Genomic DNA, 26,375 nt, shown 5'->3' on the forward strand with positions numbered 1-26,375 from the left:
ACTCCCCTCTCAAACCCCTTCCTGCCTCTCCTGCTCCAGCTTCTCTTGCACAGAGCTTCTTCTCTGGCAGGAGGAGCATACTCTCCGAGGGAGGTAGGCGGGGCCTCATTCCAGCTCGGCCAGAGCGAGGCACAAGCTGCTGAGCTGGGGTTTGCACCTGACGGACACCTTCCTGCTTGCCTCCTTCCAGAGCAGGCCTCCTCAACACCCAGAGCCCTCTCTCGGAAGCAGTCATGCCTGTGACAAAGAGTGCTGGGGGCCCCCAGGGCACTGTTGACCTCAAACTGGACCTCAGGTCCCCTCCCAAAAGTGCCAAGAAGCTGCAAAACAAGGACTCCAGTTTCTGGGATGGACCCCCTTCCGAGTCACCAGGCTTAGAGAAGACCAAGGGCATAACGTGAGTGCTTTTTTCTGCCACCCCCATTTCTGCCTCCAAGCCTGCAAGCTTGCACTGACTAAAACCCTGGCGCGGCGTGTCTGACCCCCATCCCATTATGCAGATGGGAAAACCAAGGTCAAAAAAAGTGCAGGCAGAGACTGAGTCAAGGTGAGAGCTTACAGGGGCAGGAGCAGAGACTCCAGAAAGCCCTAGGCTCTCATGGTCCCACACTCAACAGGTGCAGATGGGGACACTCAGGCCCACTTACCCCAGGCCACGCACTGGGTCATTGGCAGGATGGGCGCTGGAACCCAGTGCTGGCCCTAAGTCAGTTTTGTTGCTGGTCAGTCCTGATCATTGGCAGAATCCCTAACTTCTCCAAGGAGGTGAGATCTGAGCTTAAAACCTTGGCCTCACTGACAACCAGGCATTGACTCCTCTCTGCCTCCTTCCTCCAGTTACTCTGGCCTCGCCTTGGGCCTGAACTTCAACTGTGAGGACATCAAAAGCACAGCATGTGGAAGACTTTTCTCCCACCTCCCTGGGGTGTGTGTGGGGGTTGGGGAGGCTTGCAAACCATGGCCAGGAAGGGTCTGCAGAAGGAGTTTAGGTGGGGGAGCCACGCTACGGGCGGGGCTCAGCAGCCTCCGCCTGCACCGATGGAGCAGAGAGGCCAGTTTACTTAGGACATGTGGGTGGGTGGCCTGCTGGAGCGTGCTGCTCCTTTAAGAAGAAAATGCGGACAGCACTGGTATGGTAGAGAGAACACCTGCACTCAACTAGTGATCTGCACCTTCCCTTCCCCCAGCCTCGGTGTCCCCCAGATGCAAAACAGGGGTAAACAGATGGCAATGCGAATTTAAAGAGGCTGCCTGTGGGCATTACATCTGTTGGGTGGGGATGTGCAGTTAGGAGGGAGATGTTACCACAAGGGCAGGCGAAGTTCTGTTGGTCAGCGCCAGGATGGCCCCGACAGGGTTCGGTTGCCCCCAGGGACTAGTCCTGGGGGCTGTGAATTGCTGACACTGAGAATGAACTCTCCAGGCCTTGGGGTCATCCACTGAGGAGCAGGGCTATTTCTCGATCAGAGGCCTGGGGGGAACCGAATAGCTCTCGTGTCCTAAACTGACAACGTGGTTTGGTGGCAATTTCAACTACTTAAGAATCAGACATAAAGCATGAGAGAACTAGAGGGGCCCTCCCGGTTTGGAGCAGAAGAGAAGTAAGTTGGGCAAGCATGGAACTCGGGTCAGCTCACCTGGGTCCAGATGCCCATTTAGCTGCTAACTGGCTCGAGCAAGTGCAGAACTCTACCCCAGTTTCTCCTCTGTGAAATGAGATTTCACTCCTCCCAGGATGGCTGCAAAGGTGATTTGTGCATAAAGCCCCCAAACACAGCACCCTTAAAAGCTGGCCACTGCGAATACCTTGAAGGTCCAAGGTCACCAGAGGAGTTGGGGCTAGAACACCGATGTCCTGCCTCCCAGCCCAGTGCTGTGCCCAGCTCACCACACTAAGTTTTTACGTTTGGCTGCATGGCCCAAAGTTAAATTCTGATTTCTTAAGTCCTTTGGTTAGAAATTTCTAAAGTGACCTGTTGACCCTTTCCTTGTTGCAAAACAAGCCCATTATTGGAGGGCCGTAGGGCACAAGTGCTTGCTCAGCGATGTTGACACCCACAGGGAGAGAGAAGGGCACGCGATTCTCCGCCCACTTTCTCCCTCAATTGTTCTCTTTAACCCATAACAAATCAATGGGCCGATGGGCTGATCCTTCTGAAAGCTAGAGGATCTAGGGATTAACATAAAGATAAGGGTGGTTGGGGCAATTCTTTCAAAATATCATTCCTCCCAACATTTACAGAGGCTCAGCAAAGTAGACCTGTTGCCCAAGATGACACAGCTAGTTAAGTGGTGGCCTTGGGATTTAATCTCTGGTTCATCCAACCTCAGAGACCAGGCTCCTTCCAGAATACCTCTGGTGCCCCTCACAGTCAGTGTCCTCACTGAAAGGCTCACCCAGGGAATTTCCAGTGTTTCAAAAGTTGTGGATGTGAACCCAACACTCACCTTGGTCGAACCTGGTCCAGGTACAAAGAGGTATAGTAATAAGTTGTTCTGTAATTCATCAACACAGAGGGTACCTGCCTGGAACTTATCCCTGAAGGTGCCCTTCAGACCACCTTCCCATCTGTCTTAAAGAGGGGGTCTCAGTTTTTATTTTTGTTTTTTTGGAGGGTGGGAAGAGACCTGCCTTTCCCCAGCTTGAGGTCCTGGCCTGAGGGCCCAAAAAATTCCTCTGGAGCCCAATCCCCAAATGACCCTGTCTCAACAGATCCCATCTGGGGACCCAAGTCATCTGACCTATTTAATTCAGAAGTCACCATGAAGTGTCTAAAGTGTCTTTGCTGCTGGCCCTTTTCCCTTTTCTCTGAGTGTATCCTGTCTCACCTACTAGTTTTATGACCTTGGGCCATCCCCTTTCTGAGCTTCCATTTCCTTCGTTACAAAATGGGATTTTTCCTTTTATATATCTCTCTCGACCTATTACCAGGAGGTGGTCCAGTAGAAATGGGGTGAAGAACAGGGACTCTGAGGCATTTCTGGGTTCAAATCCCGACTCCCCAGTATATCTTTGGACAAGTTATTTAAAAAAAAAAAATCTCTATGCCTCAGTTTCCTCATCAGCAAAATAAAGGCAATAACCTACTTCCTAATCTTGACGAGAGGATTAAATGAGGTAATACGGGTAAAGTACTTAGCATAGTATCTATTATATAGTAAATATTAGCATGGCATATATTGAGTGTTAGCTGCTAAAACCAGGACAGGCAAACTGAAATGGTTGGTCACCCTACAGGAGACCCAGAGGTGCCGATCAAGGTCACAGGGACTGAGAGATGGCCAGGAGCCCACCTATCCAGCTGAACTCAGGTGTTGGCATGCTGTGAGGGAATGCTGGTTGGACCTCCTCACCTTCACGCACCTACACCCTTATGTCTCTTTCCTCTCCTTTAGAGCGTTCCAGACCTTGGTTCACCTGGTGAAAGGCAACATGGGTACAGGGATCCTCGGGCTACCCCTGGCTGTGAAGAATGCGGGCATCCTGGTAAGAGGGGCTGCTGCAGGTGGGGCCAGCATGGCCGAGTTGTAGCAGGGAAGTAGGAGGAGAGCCTCTCAGAGTTTATAATGGCTTACAAGAAGCAGTCTTTCTAGGAGGCAGCTTGGTCCAGACTTGGAGTCTAGATATCTAGCCAGGGTTTGAGTTCCGGCTCTGCCACAGACATTGAGTGGCCCTGGCAGGTCATTTGTCCCTTCCCTGGGGCTCAGTTTTTCCTTTGGAGAATGCAGGGGTTGGATGATGATGAGTTTTCCTCTTGTGCCCTGTGAGGCACTAGTCCTCAGGGACACCTCAGAGGCCACTATGGGTCAGAATCCTGAGTCCCCCACTCCCACCACAGCACCCATTGTAATTGCTTTATGTACTTTGTTGGAGTACTACTTGAGACTATATTTGAAAGAATAGGTATTGCTGCCAAAAAGGACTTGCAAAGCAGTTTGCTAGAAAGCTCCTTGAGTGCCAAATGGTATCTGTGCTACCAAATCTGTCCTTGCATGTTCTTCATAAATCCATTCTCTTCTCTCTCCCCACTTCCCTTGGCTCCCCCTTCCCTCAGATGGGCCCGCTCAGTTTGCTGGCCATGGGCTTCATCGCTTGCCACTGTATGCATATCCTGGTCAGGTGTGCCCAGCGCTTCTGCCACAGGTGAGGAAAACAGCATCCTCGTGTCGATTGCTTTGGTACTTGGTTCTCAGGGATGTCCCAGAAACATCCTACATGAAACAAGAGCTTACTTCTTTCTTCCAACAAGGCTAAGAAAAAGAGAAAAAGCATTTGGGATAGGGACCTAAGATGAGGCTCTGCCATGTGACTCATTAGGTGATCTCAGTCAGGCCACTGTGATGATCTGCTTGGCTCCTCTGTAAATTGGGCATAAACAATCCATGCCTAACCCTGCCTCAGAGAATTGTGATGAGAACCCATTGGGATCATGGATACGAAAACTGCTGTGCCCATGTGAGGTGTGCTTTATTGCCCTGCTTATATAGGAACCACCCCACAGGAAATACTGCCAGGTGTCTAAGTCTGAACTAGAACTTGGGTCTCTGCCCCAGTGTTCTTTCTACTCCCCTGGGTCCTGCCTTGCTGTGTGTCTCCTGACTTTTTAGTACAGGATCTGAGGTTAAACCCTCTCTTGGTAACTCTGTGTGCACTTTCTCCTACAGGCTTAACAAGCCCTTCATGGATTATGGCGACACGGTGATGCACGGCCTGGAAGCCAGCCCCAGTGCCTGGCTCCAGACCCATGCCCACTGGGGAAGGTACCTTGTTCTTGCTCTGCTGGAAGTGGAGTGAGCTACTGGAGGTGGAAATGCGGCTTTCAGGGATGCCTTCTTCCCTGGAAAGCTGACTCGTGTGGCACAGAATGTTGGGCTTTCCACAGGGAAGGGGTTCACTGGCAACCTTCCTGACCCAGCCCCCCTCCTTGTATACCTCCAGTGACAGCATGCTCATTCCTTGTTATGCAGCTTTAATATTATTGACTTATTTATGAAACTGTATTTATCCTGTTGTACTATGTACCAGGCCCTGGAAATACTGTGGGGAGCAAGGCAAACAGGCTTTGCTCTCACAGAGCCCATAATCCAGTGGGAAAGACAAGCATTACACAGTTTAGGAGATAGTCATTCATAACCACTAGGATGAGTGTGATGAAGGAAGGAAATACTAGTTGCTACTGAGCAGGTAAGGTGATGTGTGTGGGCTCATGTGGTCTTCCTAGGTTGGAACAGTTGAGATGAGCCCTGAAGGAAGGAATTCTTTTTTTTTTTTTTTTTTTTTGAGGTGTAATGCAACTTCATCACTTTATTCAAATCTTCAAAATAGTCTTTATTCTACATTTTTAGTATAAAAAATCCACAAGTTAAGTGCACCACAGTGTCGAGAGAGACATACAACGCTGAACTTCCATAACAGTCAATGGTACAGTCAAGCATCACATGGACAGAACACAAAATTTAGATGAACTGAAATTATAAAATAAGATAAAATCCAATTTCAGAAAACAAAAATCAAAATATTAAGGATCCCTGAAATATTCTTAACCCTAATGAGATTTCACTGGACTCAAGTCATTTTGTAGTGAGGGATTCATAACATGACCCCATTAACCCAGCTGAGGAATTCTCAAGAGCCATGAGGGCTTACATCAGGTACTCTGACAATCAACAGTAACCAATTTTTGGATGGGAAAACTTCCCCTAATTTGGCTCTGACGTCATCAGGCTTTTGAAATGCATCCTCCTCCTTGCCCCCACATTTTAAACAAACCTGTTTATAGTACAGTTTGCATTGATACCCTTTGTTCAAATAGAGCTCTGTTTTTCTGGCACCGAAGCAAATTGGGGTTTGGTTCATGGATAAAGAAACAACCTATGAGGAGGGTCCAAGAGGCACCCTCCACTTTTGCCTGAGGAGATGCAAAAGCAGAAGTAATGGGGCCTGTGCTTGGGGCACAGAGGGGGTTTCAGAGGATCCTTGTGAAAGATCAGTTAAAAGATGGCAAGTGGGACAAGTGCAAGGAGAGAAGGGAGTTAGTCTGACTGGCTTTCTGTCCTGCACCATTGATTCAATGGAGATTGGCGGGAAGGAACTGGAAGAGACTAGAGGTGAGGGTGGGACATGGGGCAAAGGATGGAAAGGAGGGAAAGGCAGACAACTAATGCGTTTCATTTATAACAAGTAATAGAAATCAAAGACTTAAAGGAGATTAAAGACCAATCAGAATAATTTGGCAACTTTAATTCTTAGGAAGATCAAAGTTCCCTCCAAACCTAATTTGATGTTTTATTAACTAAGAGCAAAGACCAGTATGGTACAGTATTACTCCAGAGGAATTAAAGGAAGATCCTTAGGGCTGCTTTACCCACATTCATTTTATGAATGGATGCCTCCCCTACCTCAAAATGCTTTAAGGAGGTACTGCTACCATTACATGGTTCCTTATTAAGTTTGAAAAGTGCCTGAAAGTTTGGGCACCAGAAAGACACCCCAACAACATGTGTCTAAACTGCAACTTCAGGTTAATAGGACTAAAGCAGTTACATTGTGAGAAGTGCTGAAGGTATGTGATGTCTTTCCCGTCACAGAGGCGGCCTTGGTTCTTCACCAGATGGTGTAGCCACCATCTGAGCCACCCATGAAGAAGCTTCCCTTCCGCTGAGTTACGAGGACATTGGCTCCCTGCATGGCTGCAAGCTGAGCAGCATTGGGAGGGCATCCAGGGGGTGGAGGAGGAATGTTGCCAGCGGTAGCCCCAGCTCGAAATCTGGCACCTGCATCATACCCTCCTTCCACCAGCACTGCTGAACCAGGTGGATAGATGGCACCAACTGGATAATAAGCCATAGGGATTGTGGAACCTAAAGGTCCAACAGCCACAGATTAGGCCATGGGAAGGTACAGTGAGGCGCCAGGAAATGCAGCTGACATGGTGGGGACTGTGGCAGCCCCTGGGTGCACAAAGCTCGGACGGTAGAGCTCTGAGTAGGCAGGTGGAGCATCAGTATAGGGTGGAGCCTGAGGAAGATGCAAGGTCTGAGGGTACACTGGATTCCCAGGAGGCTGCACAGGGTAGGTTGGCTGCGTTGGATATTGACCTTTGCTGTTCATGGTGGCTGCTGGTCCGGTTCGGCTCGGCGTCGCGGACGGTTATTTTTTTCGTCCTCTTCCTGTTCTTAGTCACTTCCGTGTCCGGAAGGAATTCTTAAGAATAAGGAATTACCTAGGGGAAAGTGGGCAGCCTGGATGGCCTTCCAGGAAGATGGAAGAACAGAGCATGAAGGTCTGAAGCAAGATGGAATGCGTGACAGTTTCAAGGTACAGAACGACAGGGAGCTTGAGGGCATAGTCAAGGAGATGAGGCTGAAGAAGAATCCAGGGGTCCAAGCAAACTGTACACTTTAGACCCTCCTAAAGGTTTTTGTTTTTTTCTTTAAAACAACAAGGAAGCCACTGGAGGGTTTTAATCAGGCAAGTGATCATACTTGTATTGTTTAAAGATCTCTCTGGCTTCTGTTAGGAGAATACATGGTAAGTGAGCAATCGTAGATTAGGTCAGACCCAGGGAGGGGGCTATTGGCAACATCCAGGCAGATAGCAATGACACCTGGGACCAAGCTGGTAGCAGTGGGGATGGAGAAAAGTGAATTTGGTTATGCTTTGGATCCCAGGACTGTGCGAAAAAGAAAAGTCAAGGTTGACTCAGATTTCTGATGACTTTTAGTTTAGACAAGTTGGGTTTGAGGTTCAAGTGGAGATGTCAAGTGGGTAGTGATATGTATAGGTTTGAACCTATCTTCATGCAGGACATACAGAACTGACATCATCAGCCATGAAGCCAGGGAGCAGAAGACGTCCCTTAGGGAGAGAGTTTATAGTAAGAAAAGTGTATTTTAGAAAAGGCACACACACACACAAGACCTTAAGGACACTTTGCTGAACTGACGTCCTCCTCCTGCAAACTGCTGCCTTTTGCTTTCCAGACTGACACAGAACAAGTCAACCCCCTCCATCCTCGGTACTTGGAACTAAATCTGCTCTTTTGTCTTTGTTTTCAGGCCTGTGCCCACTCCATCTGCCTACTCTTTTCTGAGTACCATCTAGGTCAAAGTCTCTCTTGAATCGTGATACTCTGAACCATTACAGCCCTGCTGTGTGCCCTCTCACGAAATGTAGTTTGCAGAGCATCATGGCTCTGGCACCTCCCTTGGCCCAAAGCCCATTCACATACTGAATCAATAAATTGAGCCTCTGAGCAGACGAAGAAGGCTTTGGGACGATAACCAGTATTTTCCCAGTGTGTGACCCAAGAGGAGGCTTTGCCTGTCCCTTACTCCTCAAATCCTTCTACCCATCGTTGGACATAGAAAGCAGCTTTTCCTGCTCTTTTTAGGGACCTTGCTCCACTAATCATCTCCTCTCCTATAACTTGAACTTCTTTTTGGATCTGTGGGCTCTTCTTCTCAACAATTAAATGCATTCATGTGTCTCCATCTTAAAAAATAGTAATATAAACTCATGAAGTTTCCTGGACCTCACACCGTCCTTTAGCCGCTATCCAATCTTCTGTTCAGCAGCTGCTTATTCGACAGATATCTATTGAATACCTGCAGTGTGTCAGGATGTGTCATGGCAATGGGTCTACAATGATGACCAGAATGGGCACCATCAAGACTGGAGCTCACACTTAGTTCTGTGAAAGAACAGCACACCCTCTGACTTTACTTCCATTCATCTGGTTCACACCTCTTCCGTGGGTCACCTGGCTTTTCTGTCCTTAGAATTCTGTTGAAGGTCTTTCCACCAATGTCCTAAAAGACCTCCTTATTGCACCTTCTTTGCCCTAGAGAACCTCTCAACAGTGTGGGTACAATGAACTATTCTCTTCTCCAGATGTTTTCTCCTCCCTTGGCTTCTATTAAACCCTTCCCCCGCCCCTAGTTTCCCACCTACCTCTCTGGCCAGTCCTTGGCTTTCATTGCAGGCTCCTTTGTTCCTGTCTTCCCTTTAAATGTTGGTGTTCTCTAGGGTTGGAACACCATCTTCTCTTCTTCTCCCTCTGCACACTCCCCAACACTGACCTGCCTTCCCAAGGCTTTATCCATTTCTGACAAATCAATGTTCCAGACCCTCGTACACAGTCGTCTCCTGAATGTCTCCTATAGGAGCCTCAGCCTCAACAATTCAGATACTGAATGTGTCACTTCTTCACCTTCCCCTAAAACCTGTTCCTTCCTTCCAGTTCATTTTGTTGTCCTAGCCAAAGCCTGTAGGAACCTTTGATCATTGCCTTTCCCTTTCCCCCACATGTTAGTGGTGACCAAGTTCGGTTAAGTTCTAGCTCCCTAGTATCTCTTAAATTGCTTTCATTCTCTCCTCCTAATGACTTTTGTCCAGGCTGCTGGACACCTCTGTTGTTTTAAGAATCTGCTATGCGGCCTACCCATCCTGAGTCTTGCCCCCTCCAGTGGATTCCCCACAGCCAGAGAAATCTGCCTAATCCCTCTGCTGAAATGCTTTCCTCACTCCTCTCCATGTTCTCCTCCTCGTCTTTTTAAAAATTTCTTTCTTCCCCTTCCCAAGGGACTCCTCCTCAGGTATTGGTTTTTCTATGAAGGCTATCTGCTCTATAATTAGGATAAAATATCCTTTTCACTGTGGCTCTTAGTGCCATATTCTTTTTTGGTCACTAATCTATGAACCACTCGAGGAGGGGACCATGTGTTATTTGTATTTCCTCAGAGCCTAATACGGTGTCTGGCACATGGTAGAACAAATTTTCATGTTAATGATAGCTAATAAAAATGGTGTGCTTACTTCCCTACATCAATTAGTATCAATTATGAGAAATGCCGCAGAGCCAGGTGTGGGGGGAGGTTCCCAACCATAAATAATTCCTCCACTTGCTGAGCTGGGAGTGTGAGGGTGGTTGAGAAACACTTTTTTTTTTTTTTAAAGAACTGTTGTTACCTCACTTCTTACTGCCCCATTGGTGATTGTGTTAGCAGAAGCAAGGGTGCTGGTACAGGGTCACCAACCCCTGGGGACAGAAATAGAAATGACAAACCAACTCTTCTTTTATAACATGTTTTCTTTCTCTCTCCTCTCTTCCAGGAATATCGTGAGCTTCTTCCTTATAGTCACCCAGCTGGGCTTCTGCTGTGTGTACATTGTGTTTCTGGCTGATAATTTAAAACAGGTAGAGTCGTCTAGAGAAGGTGGAAAGGGAAAGGACATGGAAAAGGAGGGTCCTCTGTGAGTTGTTCAGCAATTGTGGCTTCTTCTTTTGGGCTCCTAGTGTCCTCAACAGTACAATAAAGGAAGTTAAACTAGATGTTATGAAAGAATCCAGACTTCCCCAGTTTGCCTATCTGTTCTACAAGTGGTTACCTTTTCCAGTATCTTGGACCTTTTCGCAAAGCCGGTCTCTAAAACTGAGCTGGAAGAAACCTTGGATTTTTGTCAGTTGTCCTGCCTTGGAGTTTAATCATCCTTAACTCTCCTAAGACTGATATGGCTCTTTTTAGATGATACTTAATCTTTGGACCATCTTTATCTACCTTTAGCTGTTTAACCTCTGGTTTAACAGTGGTCTCCAGGAAGTTGTTTTGATCTAGCCCAGAAATTATCTTGTAGCAATTTAAGCAAAATATTGTAGGTAATGACAAAGGCCATCCTTAGTCAATCAGTGAGCTTAAAAAAGAAATTATTCTTTAGGGCTCTCTTTTTTTTTCCCCCGCTTATAGTAATAACCAGAAATTTAGAAATGTAAAGAAATTAGAAGGAAAAAAATAGCATGCATTCAGAGTTAGCTGCTATTCTATGTTAGGAACAGGGAGTATTATATATGCTTTCTCCCATTTAATTCTCTCTGTGGCCTTATCACTATAGGTACTGTGGTTATTCCTATTTTGCAGATGAGAAAACTGAAGCTATAAACTCTATAATGTATAGAAGATCACAGAGCCAAGGTTAAAAATCCAGGCCTTTTCAACATCAGAGCTCAAGTTCTTGAACACTATGCTATATTACTTTTCAAAATGAAACAAAATTGGGGCACCTGGGTGGCCCAGATGGGTAAACATCTGACTCTTGATCTCAGCTCATGTCTTGATCTCAGGGTCGTGAGTCAAACCCCACATTGGACTCCATGCTGGGCATGGAGCCTACTTAAAAAGTTAAGAAGAAAGGAAGGAAGGAAGGAAGAAAGAAAAAATGATTATTAATTCAACCACTCGTGGTTATTATTTTAAGTTGGTATTAACTGGTTAGCATTTTGTAATGTCCTTACATTTTTTTTTTGTCCTTACATTTTTTAATGTAATTTTTACCAGCTTCATAATATTTAATCATACAGATTGGCCAGGACATAGTCTTCTCTTGTTGGATATTTTATTTGTTTCCTTTTGTTTTTCTACTATAATCCGTGGAGGTCTTTGTACACCCCTTTATTTTTTTGGCATATATTCCTTAAAGTAAAATTACTGGGTCAAAGAGTTTGATTGTGGGGTGCCTGGGTGGCTTAGTCGTTAAGCATCTGCCTTCAGCTCAGGTCATGATCCCAGGGTTCTGGGATTGAGCCCCAGGTCGGGCTCCATGCTAGGCAGGAAGCCTGCTTCTCCTTCTCCCACTTCCCCTGCTTGTGTTCCTGCTCTTTCTATCTCTCTTTGTCAAATAAATAAATATAATCTTTAAAAACAAACAAACAACAACAAAAACAAAGTGTTTGATTGTTTGAAGGCTCTTAAACATGGCCAGATTGCCACTTGGAAATCAATCAGCTATCAACAGAACATTATCATCTGTCTAGAGATAAGGCAAGCATTCTCTCTAAGAGTTTGCAGGCTAAGTAGGATGTGTTCTAAAACAAACAGGTTAGCTCTCAATATATTTTGGTGCTGGGTCAGGACACCACTAACAACTCTCTGAAGGCAGGGCCGCTTCATGGTGAACTTAAGGGGCAAAAATGTGTGGGGGCAGGAAAGATCATTGCAGCAAGAGAAAGCTCCCTTGCAGAGATGCATCTGAGCTGGGTGTTGAAGGACAGGTTCGAGAAGAAGGGGTGGCAGCCAAGAAGGGAGGAGTGAACACTGGAGGCAGGAATGTACAGGCCTGGCTCCGGAGAGGCAATAAAATTGGTTGTAGAAGGTGTGGACTTTGGGAGAGGAAGAGCCTTCAAGGTTGAATGGGGCCCATGATGGAGGGCCATGAATGCCTGCTAATGTTTCAAATACTTTTCCTATTGAAAGAAATCAGAAGGTGAGGAATCAGAAAAAAAATAAGACTTAATGGTTCATTTAAGTAATCTTGGTATGTTAAGTGAAAAGGAGATTTCAAAATAAGAGTATATGCTGCGATTGCAATCTTGTAAAAAAAAAAAAAAGATGAGTATAATACATGTAATTTGTGATATGGTATAGAAAATGCATAGATGAATATATTCCAGGACATCACCCTGGCTACCAATGCGTACTGAGATCATCATTGTTTTTACATCTTCTTCTTGCCTCATATTCTAGTCTCTAATTGTTCTGCAGTGGATTGTTCCGCAATGTTCCGCAATACTGCTTGCACAGTAAGACTACCCATTAAGTCAGGCTGATTCTGAACAAGGGTAGTACCATCCCTCTCCTCCCCCTCCCCCCTGACTTTGCCAGGGGGTGTTTGTACTGTGTGCAGGGGGGTGTTTCTTGTTTGTCACAGTGATTGGGGGATGCAAATAGCTCTTATTGGGTGGGGTCCAGGGATGCTAAATGTCCTGCAGTGAATGGTCCAGTCCTCATAAGGAATAATTCTCTCACTCAAATGACAGTGTGAGTCTGATTGAGAAACAGTAAGTGATGAGTTTTTTGGTTATAAGCAAAAGAAACTCTGACTAACTCATTGTGAGGCCCTGGCGTGTGAGACATGCTTTTTGTGAGGGAGTTTATGGGCCAGGCACTAAGCAAATCCTGTGGCCAGTAGATGTATTGAATCTTCCCCTCTTGCTTTTCCTGTTCCTTCCTCAGGTAGTGGAAGCAGTTAATGGGACCACCAACAACTGCCATTACAACGAGACAGTGTTTCTCACGCCCACCATGGACTCGCGACTCTACATGCTCTCCTTCCTGCCCTTCCTGGTGCTGCTGGTCCTCATCCGGAACCTCCGGGTCTTGACCATCTTCTCTTTGTTGGCCAACATCAGTATGCTGGTTAGCTTGATCATCATCACCCAGTACATCGTCCAGGTTAGTGCACATGACGCACCCGACTCCTCCAGTGAGCAAAGCCTCACTGTCAATACTAGACTGATACCTACCTAGGGCCAGCCCTGAGGGTAGGTGTGTACCTCACTCTTCAGCCTCGTGCCGTTGTACCATTATTTCCACAAAGATGTCTCTGTGCCATCTCATTCTTCTGCATAGGTCCTCTTTTATGTTGCTGCTCCAGTCCTTGTCAAATTCTGGCCTTTGAAAAAAATGTTGCTTTGCAAGGAAAACATCTTGATGGGTGAACCACAGACCATTCCTGTAATGGTTGTATAGCAGCGAAGGGCAAATGAAAAGCAGGATCTCCTACAAAGCTGAAACTTACCAATTCCCTATAGTCTTACATCCTCTAGGCTGCAATTCCAGGTGTCCAAAATTACCCATAGGAACTCAAGAGAAAAAAATAATAATACTTAGTCACAAAGGCATAGTCTCAGAAGACCACAAGCAAATATATCACAGTGCAAATTACAACGCCTTCAAGGTTGAGTTGTGGATATTGATTTTCCCTCAATATCCTACTTTTCTATCCTTTCTAATGTTTATTTACTGGACAAGACTACATAGAAATTTAAACCCAGAAGGCCCTTGACATATCTCTCATATCATTCAGATATTTTTATATTTCAGAAGTCACATGAAAAGTTACTGTGTCCATGGAATTTAGTAAAAATTACATATTAGTCAAGTATTTTAGGATAACTACAAATAGGTCTTATCTTCCTTAAGGCAACATCGATAAATTCTACAAAATTGAATTTCCTAATAAGATAGCTACCTTTGATTCATTTTTGGACCATTCTTGAAGTTGCGCAATTAGAGAAATGGCTCTGTAATTATTGTCACATTCAGGTCACAGGGTACATAAGATATTTTTTCCACATACTTTCTTTCCCTTCAGTTTATAGCTCATTGAAGAAAGGGGGACTTTCATATCTAACGAATTACTCTGGACTCCCAAGAATATCACTAACTACAGTCAACAGCAATTTCTGTCACCCATAATCACTGGTACATTCCAATTGTCCGTGGGCACTTCAGGCAGGTACCAACCTGTGATGCATGAGATTTTCTTTTGGAGGATTCTGGTAAACCGTATTCCCCCCATGAGGTATTCAGTACTTGGACAATACCTCAATGTTTCTGTCCTCTGGCTCTTCGGTGTTGTATGTGTTAAAATCAACTTTGATGCCTACTTCCTTTTGAAGTTTTCCGAATTTCTTGACATTCCTTTTTTTTTTTTTTAATTTAGGTCTACTCTCAGAATACTCCCCTTTTATTTTTATTTTATTTATTTATTTATTTTAAAGATTTTATTTATTTATTTGACAGAGAGAGACTTAGCGAGAGCAGGAACACAAGCAGGGGGAGTGGGAGAGGGAGAAGCAGGCTCCCCGCAGAGCAGGGAGCCTGATGTGGGACTTGATCCCAGGACCCTGGGATCATGACCTGAGCCGAAGGCAGACGCTTAAGGACTGAGCCACTCAGCTGCCCCAGAATACTCCCCTTTTAAATGAACTGAAACGTGCTCTGAGAATTAAGGTCTTACTACATTTCTCTCTCCTGTAGGAAATTCCAGACCCCAGCCGGTTGCCACTGATAGCAAGTTGGAAGACCTACCCTCTTTTCTTTGGAACAGCCATCTTTTCATTTGAAAGCATTGGTGTGGTAAGGTTTGCATTGGGGTGATCTTTCCCCCGTGCTGTGGGTGGCCTTTTGAACAGGATCCAGGAACTCTAGGTTTCTGGGTTTCTGTGTGCACACAGGGGAGAGTAACCTCTTGTCCCAATACATCTATTAAACATTTATCTTCATACCAACATGTGTTTCCTAATCTTTTAAAATCAAGACAAGTGGAGGCATACAATTTACAGGATTTAATGAAACAAACAAAAGGAGTTTTAAGCTGGGAAGTACTATATATTTACAATGGATTATTACATAGTTTGTGTTTCCACACTTGAGGAAGGATAGTGCTGTGTATGTGATGTTATTTTACTTTAAATTTGCATACAGTACAATTCACTTCGGTGGGAGGAGTGTATACATTTCTGTAAGTTTTGGAAATGCATAGAATCATAGATAGGCCACAATCAGGATACAGAACAGCTCCCTCACCACCAAAAACTCCCTTGTGCTGTCCCATTGTAGTCAGCTCCTCACCTCCCACTAACCCCTGGCAACCACCTTCTGTTCTCTGTCTCTATTGTTCTGTCTTTTCCAGAATGTCATATACCTGGGATCATGCAGTATGTAACCTGTTGAGACTGCATGTAAGATCACCTATGTTGTTGCATGCATCATAACTCCTTGCTTTCCATTGCTGAACACCTGCTGAACAGGCAGCACCAGGATTTTTTTATCAGTTCACCTGCTGAAGAACAGGTTGTTTCTAGTTTTCGACAATTATGAATAATGCTGCTATAAGCAAGCATTTGTGTACAGGATTTTATGTGAACATAATGTTTTCATTTCTCTAGGAGTAGATTTGCTAGTCACATATTAATGTATGTTGTTTAACTTTATAACAAACTGCTACACAGGTTTTCATAATGGCTGTACCATTTTGCTTTCCCACTGGAATGGATGAACATTCCAGTTGCTCTCATCGTCGCTAGTTCTTGTATGTCCTGTCGGCATTTTTTTATTCTGCCATTCTAATAGGTTCATAGTAGTGTTTGATTGTGATTTAATTTGCATTTTATTAATGACCAGTGATTTTGAGCATCATTTTGTGGGCTTGTCATCTGTATATCCTCTTTGGTGAAGTATCTGTTCCAATCTTTTGCAAACTTTTAAAAAAACTGAGCTGTTGAGTTTTAAGAATTCTTTATATATTACAAATACAAGTCCTTTATTAGATATATAATTCCAAATATTTTCTGTAGTCTGTAGCTTATCTTTTCATTCTCTTAACAGTGCCTTTCACAGAGCAAAAGTTTTAAATTTGATGAAGTCCAGTATATCAAAATTTTCATTTTATAAACACTTTTAGTGTTTTATCTAAAAACACTTTGCCTAACCCAAGTTCACAAAGATTTCCTCCTGTATTCTTCTAAATATTTTATAGTTTTCATTGTACATTTAGATCTATGATCCATTCTGAGTTAATTTTTGATAAAAGTGTTTGTATGTTGGGGTTCTTTTTTTAATAGGATACCCAATTGTTCCAGCATCATCTGTTGAAAAGACTGCCCATTTTCCATTGAATTGCCTTTGCATCTTTGTAAAAAACGTAACATTATTGTCTTTCAATCCATGAACATGGAATGTCTTTCCATTTATTTGGGTCTTCTTTCATTTCTTTAAACAATGCTTTGATGCTTCACATCATTCCCACACATTCACAACTTAGGGCAGAGCCCAGCACTTCACTTACAGATTTAGGGGATCACTTTCTCCAGCATCCTCCTATCCATGTTTTCTTGCACAGTCACCAGCTTCCAGGGGCTTCTTTTTCTGATTCTCTGGCTAGAAAGCCAGAGTTATAGCCTCCCTATAGTGCTATGCACTTCCTGTGACTGAGTCTGACTGGGGTTAAGCACTGAGAGAAAAGAGAGAAGGAAAAACTAAAATAAAAATGAATGAATGAATGAATGAATGAATGAACGAACGAACTAACAGCGATTCCTTCCAGGGCCTGCTTCATAGACATGCAACTTATGCAGTTACGTAGGGACCTGTCTTTGGAAGGATCCTATTCATGGTTTAATGCTCTGCTTTCATCATCTTGAAATTCTTGATTTTTGAACAAGAAGCATGCAAATGAAAATTCTTTTTGCATAGGACCCTATAAATCATGTAGCAGAGCTGATTTATCCCCACATTCTTTGGACTCCCAAACCCCGTTTCCTAGTTCTTTTGCTCAAAGAGAAAAATTTGTGTCAGATTTTTAGGTGCCTGCATGACCACCACAGTCACTGATAACACCAGGATGCTGCTTTGTGACTTGCCTTGGAAGTGTGGTCTTGAGAGAGTAAAAAAGGGGCCCCCTCCATACTGTCTGTCCCACAGAGGCCTCTGCTTTATGTCTTCTGGCCAGAAAGAGGGTTTCTCTTGGGCTTTTTTCTGTCTCCATCTACTGCATAGGATTCTAGGATTTGAGGTCCTCTTGAGTCTAAATTGGGAGATACAGGAAGAAAAAAAATCAAGAAACCCAGTACCATAATGGTCATTTTTACTGGTTTTGATCAATCCATGTGCTATTTTGTACTTTTCAGAGTCCATGGATAGTTGTTTTATGTATTCTGTCCAGGGCTTTTAGTTTTAATCAGTAAGAGAGCTATGGTGGAATGTGCCTACACCATCTTAATGGAAGTAGAAGCACTTTATATTTAGAATTCTGGATACTCATGGCAAAAAGCAGAGTGCGATGGTTGAACAAATGATTTTGGAAGCAGAATATGCTGGAATCTTACTTTGGCCATGGATTACTCTCTGCACTCTAATTCCCCACTAAATGATGGTAGTGATTGTTCAGTAAGTATTGAACACCTACTATGTGCTAATGATGGTTAGTATCAGAGTTCACATTAGCTCTAGAAACTTCTAGCCCAGTCTCTGAACTTTCCGAAGAGCCTAAGCCCTGAAGGGGAAAGGGACTTGAGCCAGGTCACCAGCTGGGAACACCTGCAGTTGTGGCTAAAGCCTGGTGCTACTTCCAGAGACCTTAGCACTTTATGTAAATTTATCAATTTATCAATTTGATTGATTGTGGGAAGGAGAGAAGAAGAAAGCCAGCTACCGAGTAAAAAAGGTAATTTTTAGCCTGGAGAATTTATGCAGCGAAAATGTATTGCAGGGTGTGAAAGCTCAGGTTGGATCATTCACTCTCCACATAATCCCCCCAGACATTTTCCTGAGCACCAGCTGCTACTAGGAACCTGCCTTTAATCTGGAAGAAGGTGGAAAGGCACAGTGATGACCTTGACATGGCATTCCCCTCAAGCATTTCCATTGCATGGGGTTGAGATGCATATAGGACAAAAAAGGAGTTAACAGTACAAGGGAGTAGACGCCCAGGTCCTACTGAGTAAAATATATCCAATGCTGGAGAGTGGGGAGAAGCAAGTACTTGAACTTTGGAAGACAGCCCCAGTCTGCAGCCTCACTCTGCAACTTTCAAGTGTTGTAACTTGGGGCAAGTTACTCCATCTTCAGAGTCTTGTTTTCCTCATCTGTAAAATAAGAAATATACAAGCACCATCTTCATAGAGATGTAGTCTTCACAGTATTAAAAAATAAAAACAGTTGACATTTACTAAGCCTTTACTGTATGCCATTATGGTGCTCATATAAATCTCAAAAAACCTGCAATAGGTGAGTTTTCAGATAAACTGAGGCACAGATCAGCCTAATGATGCATGCAAAGTGTGCTTTAGTCCATGGCCTGATCAAAGAGAAGGAGAAGGTGGAGGGGGGGCTCTCAGCTGATAGAAGCCTAAGAAGGGATTTATGGGATGAGAGGCCAGAAGGTTGGTTCCAAAAACAGAAGTGACCTTCGGATGCCCAGCAGGCTCCAGGTAGTCTGTCTCAACTTGGATTCTCTCAGAGCCAGGTATACATCTGGGGAAGAAGGATCCAGAGAACATGGTGTGTAGGGAAATGTCCTGCTGGGGAACCAGGAACCTCCAGTCCCAGCTCTGCCACAGTCTGCTGTGTAAACCTGAGTCGCAGCCTTCCCATCTGAACAGAGAGCAGCGAATGCACTAGAATTGGAAGTCTCAAACTCAAATGCCTTTAGAAGGCAATGTGAGTGAAGAAACCAGGTATATGTCCGTGTGAGGGGGAGAGGTGGGACTGGTGAATGGAACAAGAATAGTGTGCCCAAAGGCATTCGCCTTCAATTGTCTAAAAGGCAATGCTGGCCAAACAAAATGCATCTGCTGGCCAGATCAGGCTGCCCCAGGGGCTGAGTTCCTTGATCTGCACAACCTGAAGAAGGGCCCTTCCAGCTCTGATGATCCAGGGCTCATCTTGTGACTCTAGACCTTCCTTCCTTTCTTCCCTTTTTCCTCATTTATTGTGGTAAAATATACCTAACATAAAATTTATCATCTTAACCATTTTTAAGCATACAGTTCAGTGACGTTAAGTACATTCACATTATTGTGCAACCATCACCACCATCTATCTTTTGGTCTTGCAAAACTGGAACTCTGTACCCATTGAACAATAACTGTTCATTTGCCCCTCCGTGAGTCCCTGGAAACCACCATCCTACTTTTTGACTCTTTGAATTTGACAACTTCAGGTACTTCATGTAAATGGGATCATGCAGTATGTATCATTTTGTGACTGGCTTATTTCACTCAGCGCAATGACCTCAAGATTTATCCATGTTATGGCATGGGTCAGAATTTCCTTCTTTTTTTAAGGCTGAGTAATATCTATTGTATATATATCATCTTTGTTTATCCATTTATCCATCAGTGGACATTTGGGTTGCTTCCACCTTTTGGCTATTGTAAATGATGCTGCTATGAACATAGTTGTACAAATATCTATTCAAGTCCCTACTTCCAGTTTTTTTGTGATATACTCAGAAGTGGCATGCCTTTCTTTTGTTCATGTTCCTCTTTCTCCTTCTGTCTTTTTACACTATGATCCTTCTGTAGGTTCTGCCCCTGGAAAACAAGATGAAGGATGCCCGCCGCTTCCCAGCCATCCTGTCTCTGGGAATGTCCATCATCACTGCCTTGTACATCGGCATCGGGTCTCTGGGCTACCTGCGGTTTGGAAATGACATCAAGGCCAGCATAACCCTTAACCTACCCAACTGCTGGTAACTTCACAGGCCCCCAGGTGGTGGGCACTCAGGGCCGGGTGGGAATGTGGGGGTGACTGCCTCCCTTCCATAGATGGCAAACTAAGGTCTAGAGAGCCTCCACAGTGACAGGCAGAGCTGTAATTAGAACCCTGGGCTCCTGAAGGAGGAGGAGCTCCTCCTTCAATAGCCTGCCATGTTGAATGAAGCCTTGACAGCTTAGGATGAAGAAGGACATGATTTAGGAAGAGAGAGAAGTGACAGTTCTTGGTCACCTAAGGAGAGAAGGGAGGGGCCCTCAGGGAGAACAAGAGGCAGAGAGAGGAGTTGGTGGGTGGCAACAGTCATCTCTGATTACATTTCCTGAGGCCTGTGCTACAAGTCTTGCTTGCCACAGACAAGGGTGCACATCCTCCAAGTTAGAGTAGCTAGGATAAAAAAGTAGTAAAACAAGAACCAATTTGGGAAGACCACTGTAAAAACTCTATGTTCAAGTGCACCTAATTCATGCAACAGTTAGCTGATCCAGACTTCAACAGTACCATATTTAAATAGACACATGAACCCATATTGCGTTGTGCAGCGCTCTCCCACACGGAGGCATGTCATTAATTATAGGATGCCTGTCTTTTTAAGGGTCACTTGGAGGCTTAATTTGCCTAAGTGGGGCTCCTTTCCCAAGGTGGTAAATGTCATTCATCAAGCATTTACTGCATGCCAATTATGTGCAGTTATCAGTCTAGACATACACGGGCATGGAGGGTACTGATGGAGTAGGCTGTGATCTTGAACTTCACTACCTTCCCCAGCTCATGATCCAGTGACAATGGGGGAGGAATAGTGTATATACACAAATGGAACAGAACAAGGAGCCCTCCAGAGTAGCAAAGAGGCTCTGGGGACTTTTGAGGAAAGAAATCCATCCGAATGAGAATCTTTGTGTGCAACAAGACAACTCTGTCCAGACAAGGACAACTCTGCCATTCATGGGCACAAGTCCTCGCTGCACCACCTCCTAGCTGGTGGTCATGGACAATTTACCTAACCTCTCTGACACTCAGTGTCTTCATCTATAAAGTGGAGTTACCATGGGGATTAAGTTGGACATGCAGTATACCTCAAAAGATGGGGCAGATGGAAATGGACTAAAGTGGTGTTTCAGACAGCAGGACTAGTGTGAGCAAGAAACTCAGAAATGTGCAAGTTAATCTTTCTAAGGAATGGCTCCCCAGCCCCCATATACATACAGGTTTACTAAACGTGTGAGATGCAGCTACCACATTAGTGGAATCAAGGAAAAAGTCCTATCTCCATAGGTCAAAAAAGGCTTTGGTAAAACTCCACACCCCCCATCACACCCTGTCTCTGCACCTCGTCCAACGCCTGCAAGTAACCCTGCCTCTCCTTTTGCCTCCCAACCCCCACGCAACCCTGTTTGTAGACTGCTTCCTTCCCCAAGGATTCAGGACTCTGCAGTTCTCTCAACCTACTAGAAGCATGTGCTGGGGGCCTGTTATGTGCCATGAGCTCTGGGGGGAATCCAGAGAATTGCTAAGGACTGACATTAGATCACAAGGGACTAACATGTTTTAGACTCAGGTTTTTTGGTCTTCACTACTTACCACTGTGTCTCCCTAGGCAAAGCAGCTGGCCTAAGCCTCTAGTTCCTCAAATCTAAAATTTACCTTCAAGTGATACTGGTTTGTGAAGGGGTTACGTGTAGCCACGCTCAAGATTCTTTTTCTTTAGAGATGACCCCCGGTTGCCATTTGGATCCGTGATCCCTCACTCTGTTTTCACCACGTGCTCTGCTGTGACTCCCTCTTGGCTTTGGGAAGTCCCCTGCCCATCATTTTCAGACAAGGAGACTGGAGCCCAAGGGGCGATTCCACCATCAGAGGTTAATATTTCCAGGAGGCCAGGTGCCTGAGCGTGGTGGCCTTAGGGAGCATTGCTGTGGTTTGTCCTGCAGGCTGTACCAGTCAGTCAAGCTGCTGTATGTCGTTGGGATCCTGTGCACCTACGCCCTGCAGTTTTATGTCCCTGCAGAAATCATCATCCCCTTTGCCACCTCGCAGGTATCAAAGCGCTGGGCACTGCCTCTGGACTTGTCTATCCGCCTCGCCATGGTCTGCCTGACATGTGAGTACAAGGCTGAGCGAAATGTTGCTCTTTTCCTGAGGCTGTCAGGAATCCGCCAGATGGTGAAGGATAGTCCTGATAACCAGCATTGACTGAGCTCCATTTGTGTCTCAAAGACTGCACTAAAGCTTTACGAGTGTAACTCATGTAAGCCTCGGGGACAAACTAATTCTTCTATGTACCTAATTAGTCGGATTCACAGGTGTCCAGCCTGAGGGAGTGACACAGCTGGTTGAACAATAATCATAATGATAATACCTGATATTTATTAAATACCTACTGTGTACCAGCCACTGTGTTCTTTTAGGCCGTATTTCATAGTATTTCATTCAGCCCTGCAGGAACTCTTAGGAGGTAGGACTATGATAAACTTTCCTTTTCAAATGAGAAAACTGAAGCAGAGAGCGATAAGTAACTGGTCAGGAAGTGCCAGAGCTTGGATTTGAATCCACATCATCTAAGTCCAGAGTCAGCACCCTTCACCTCCGAGGCAGAGGTCAGTGGCCAGTGAGTCTAATCTAACAGCAGAGGTGTGTTTTTGAGCCTCAGAGTGTTGTATAAACTTGTGCCAACATTTAAAACGTCCAAGATCTCACATACAAATCCAGATTTCTAACGTTTTCAATTAAAATGCTTTGGCAAGCCTAGGATCACATTCCCCACTGGCAGCAGTGAGCTGGACTTGCCCCCTAGGCTTCAGCTGGCCCCGCTCACCCCCTCACAGTCCTCCTTATGCCCCAGGCCCCATAATCCAGGGCACCCCATTTGTGCAAGTGTTTTAGCAGGGGTGAAGGAGAAGATAGAGATTTCCTGCACAGAGTGTCGTGTTCCCCAGCTGTCCCTAGCTCCTTTTAATTGTGATTCTAGGACTTCCTCAGGGAGATTCTTTTTTTTTTAAGATTTTATTTGACAGAGAGCACAAGCAAGGGGAGCAGCAGAAAGAGGGAGAGGGAGAAGCAGGCTCCCCACTGAGCAGGGAGCCCAATGTGGGGCTCGATCCCAGGCCCCCGGGATCAGGACCTGAGCCAAGGGCAGCCGCCTAACCAACTGAACCACCCAGGTGCCCCCCTCAGGGAGATTCTTGCTTCTTGCTGCACTAGACCAACCCATGCAGTTCAATGGACACCAGTTTTCTTTCTTTGAAATGATTTGTTCCCAGTTTAGCCCAGGAAGCAGGGACACTGCCATTCGGAATCTTAAGAGACTCCAGAGAGATCAAGGCATTTGTCCTAAATGTGAAGATAATAATCCCTGAAGCCTACAGCTTCTGCATGCACTGCCCCAATCCAGACAAATGCGGAAATAAATTGAAATAACAAACTTTTCTGAGTTATATTATATTATAGTGCTTTATATTAACTCAGTTATCTTGGGGCATATAAATGAGTTTAAAACTTGAACACCATTTGCAGTGTGAACCATAACACCTAAAAGGATAGATAGCATTTATCCCCATTTTGCAGAGGAGGAAACAAGCTGTGGAGGAGATAGGGACCTAACCCAAGGCCACACAAGGGGAAGCCAGAATCCTGCCTCCCAGACCTGTTTTGGTTTTTTTTTTTTTTTTTTTTTTAAGATTTTATTTATTTGCGAGAGAGACAATGAGAGACAGAGAGCATGAGAGGGAGGAGGGTCAGAGGGAGAAGCAGACTCCCCGCTGAGCAGGGAGCCCGATGCGGGACTCGATCCCGGGACTCCAGGATCATGACCTGAGCCGAAGGCAGTCGCCCAACCAACTGAGCCACCCAGGTGCCCGACCTGTTTTGGTTTTGATATACCACACTCCTCCTCCACAGGAGGCCTGGGAGAGGCTTCTGGGCCTTCTTGGTGAGTCTTCCAACAAGTCAAATAAAAAATGTGGAAGGCCAGGCCTATAAAGCATCCTAGTAAAAAATAGATAATTTCAAAATCTTTAGCTTCTAGTGTTTGTTGTTTTCTAACATGTATGTAAAACCTGGAGAAGACATTCTTTTAATGAGACCCTGCGATCTTGTTCCAACTGAAGACCCCTTTCTCCTATAAATAATTTCACATTCTAATCATTTGCAAGTAAGAGGTGCATGTAGTCATGTTCATTATTAAAATGTTAGCTCTATAAAGGCTTTTTTTTTTTTTAGTTTTTGTATCTTCCGTACATTGATGTGTCCCAAACAGATGGGACAGTTCCCAGCACCGTTATTTAATGTTATTTATTAAGTTAGAGCTTAATCGTTGTCTTTTTAAAAAGATTATTTATTTGAGGGGCGGGGGAGATCAGAGGGAGAGGGACAAGCCGACTGCTGTTGAACAGGGAGGCCAATGTGGGGCTGGATCCCACAACCCCAAGACACAACCTGAGCTGAAACCAAGAGTTGGACACCAACCGACTGAGCCCGCCAAGCACCCCTTAATCATTGTTGAATAATGTGGGGATTTGAAGTGCGCCTCAGTGGCATAAAAATTATTTTAAGCTAAAAACATCTGAACAAACAGCAGCTACAGGGAGGGGAAAAATAAATCCTTATCTGAACTTCCTTTGCTGAATTAAGCAGGACCTTCTGACAAAGTACAGCCTCCATAAATCCCCTCTCTGGAAGGTTTTCTGCCAGAAAGGAGACTAACCATCATCACAGACTAATTCCCTATATAAACTCTCTGAACTCATAACTTCCACTTGTTCTTACATATGCTCTTTTTGCCCCCTCCTTTCCCCTTATGAAATGGGCATGTGAACCCCTATCTTTGGCTGTTCTGGGAGCCAGCTCCTCTGAAGGCTCCCTAGCCCTAAGCAAACTGTCTTTTGTCGTGTTAATTTTGTCTACTGTCAGTAAATCCCCAGCCCCTCCTTGCCCCCCCCATCATTGAACCTGTAGTAGGCAGAGGGAAGATTTCTCTTCCCAACAATATGAATGCTTATTTTGGAAAAATGATTAGGAGACACACCAGATTTTTAATTCATAGCCACTAGTGACGTGATCGGAGTATTATAGGACTTTCAGTGTTTTCCTTATGTAACTAAAATCGAGAAACAACTGGTTTATGTTTTAAGAAAAGGATTCTAAAACCAAGCTTGGGAAGCTTGACTAAGTCCTGAAGATCCATATATCCCGTATCCTCTCCCACAGGTACCTTGGCCATCCTTATCCCCCGCCTGGACCTGGTCCTCTCCCTGGTGGGCTCCATGAGCAGCAGTGCCCTGGCCCTCATCATCCCGCCCCTCCTGGAGATCACCACCTACTACTCAGAGGGCATGAGCCCCCTCACCATCGCCAAGGACGCCCTGATCAGCATCCTGGGCTTCGTGGGCTTTGTGGTGGGGACCTACCAGGCCCTGGACGAGCTGATCCTCTCGGGACAACCCCTCACCTTTTCCAACTCCACCGTTTTTATTCAGTGAGAATGGCACTGCACCTTATCCACCAGCACCTGACTTTCGCTGGTATGGATATCTTGTGTATGCTTTATCTTTATTTTGCCTCTTTATCTTTTTTCTGGGCCAAGTCATGGTGAAGCAAGCAAGGACTCACCAGCTACAGGGTCTAGATGGTAATTTACAGATTTGTTTTTAATTACTTTTCTTTCCATCTCTAGCTTTCCCTTAAGTTGAGAGTCTCCCATGGAAGGCTCTTGATTCATCCAACTTCTTGGCAATTGACAAGGTGGATTTTGTACCTTGAGTGGTGCTATGCAAGAAGAGGCCACCGGGGGGAAACCAAGTGACAGCAACGGGCAGAAGGAGGTGCAGCTGGCTAATGCTGACCCTGAGCTGGTAGACAAAGGGTTTCAAAGAGCATAGACTAGGGGACATAACCTATAATCCAACAAGGAATACACAACTCCTATGACAAAATAGTTACGGCAAAGAGGTCCAATGTGAGCTGCAACACTCAGAAAGGAGCCATCATATTTAAGTCAAGGGCAATAAACTTTCTAAATCACTGGATAAAGTTTTAGCCCAGTTCGGAGATGCCAGCAGCAGATAGGAGGTGTGGATGTAGATGTGTCAGTGGCAGGGGGGAGGGGAGTGGACAATACCATTACAGTATCTGACATTTACCTCTTAATTCTTGCAACAAGCATTCTACCTACTGTGTGTCAAGCATAGTTAAAGGTCCTTAGAGTAAGTTGCAAAAATGGCCACAAATTCCTCTTGACAATGTGACTGTGTAGCTCCTCTCAACAAGAGGTGAAATCTATGTCTCTACCCCTTGAATCTGGTCTTGCCTTCATGACTTATTTG

General features: G+C 44.9%; 1 protein-coding gene and 1 pseudogene across 2 annotated transcripts; one reads left to right on the forward strand and one right to left on the reverse strand.

Moving 5' to 3' along the window:
* Positions 1 to 201: 201 nt before the first annotated feature.
* On the forward strand, positions 202 to 25,749 carry LOC123863139 (proton-coupled amino acid transporter 2). Its single transcript, XM_064596943.1, has 10 exons — positions 202 to 397; positions 3,397 to 3,487; positions 4,056 to 4,144; positions 4,666 to 4,761; positions 9,959 to 10,199; positions 13,009 to 13,227; positions 14,818 to 14,916; positions 19,866 to 20,032; positions 21,987 to 22,156; positions 25,261 to 25,749. Exons 1-10 carry the CDS (start codon positions 234 to 236, stop codon positions 25,530 to 25,532), a joined length of 1,608 nt encoding a protein of 535 aa, XP_064453013.1. The 5' UTR covers positions 202 to 233; the 3' UTR covers positions 25,533 to 25,749.
* Positions 5,305 to 7,206, reverse strand: LOC123863147 (DAZ-associated protein 2-like; annotated as a pseudogene). The gene has a single exon (XR_010413247.1). The product of XR_010413247.1 is annotated as a DAZ-associated protein 2-like (transcript).
* Positions 25,750 to 26,375: the final 626 nt, after the last annotated feature.

The sequence above is a fragment of the Mirounga angustirostris genome, unplaced genomic scaffold (genome assembly GCF_029215605.1).
Source record: "Mirounga angustirostris isolate CCGP_5_RB_7025 unplaced genomic scaffold, mMirAng1.0.hap1 SCAF_7, whole genome shotgun sequence".
Taxonomy (NCBI): Eukaryota; Metazoa; Chordata; class Mammalia; order Carnivora; family Phocidae; genus Mirounga; species Mirounga angustirostris.

What these genes read in the sequence shown, in the direction of transcription:
- LOC123863139 (XM_064596943.1), top strand. Translation starts at nt 234, where the DNA reads ATGCCTGTGACAAAGAGTGCTGGGGGCCCCCAGGGCACTGTTGACCTC. An exon ending in GAGAAGACCAAGGGCATAAC is followed by an intron (nt 398 to 3,396) that starts GTGAGTGCTTTT and finishes CCTCTCCTTTAG; the next exon opens with AGCGTTCCAGACCTTGGTTC. An exon ending in TGAAGAATGCGGGCATCCTG is followed by an intron (nt 3,488 to 4,055) that starts GTAAGAGGGGCT and finishes CCCTTCCCTCAG; the next exon opens with ATGGGCCCGCTCAGTTTGCT.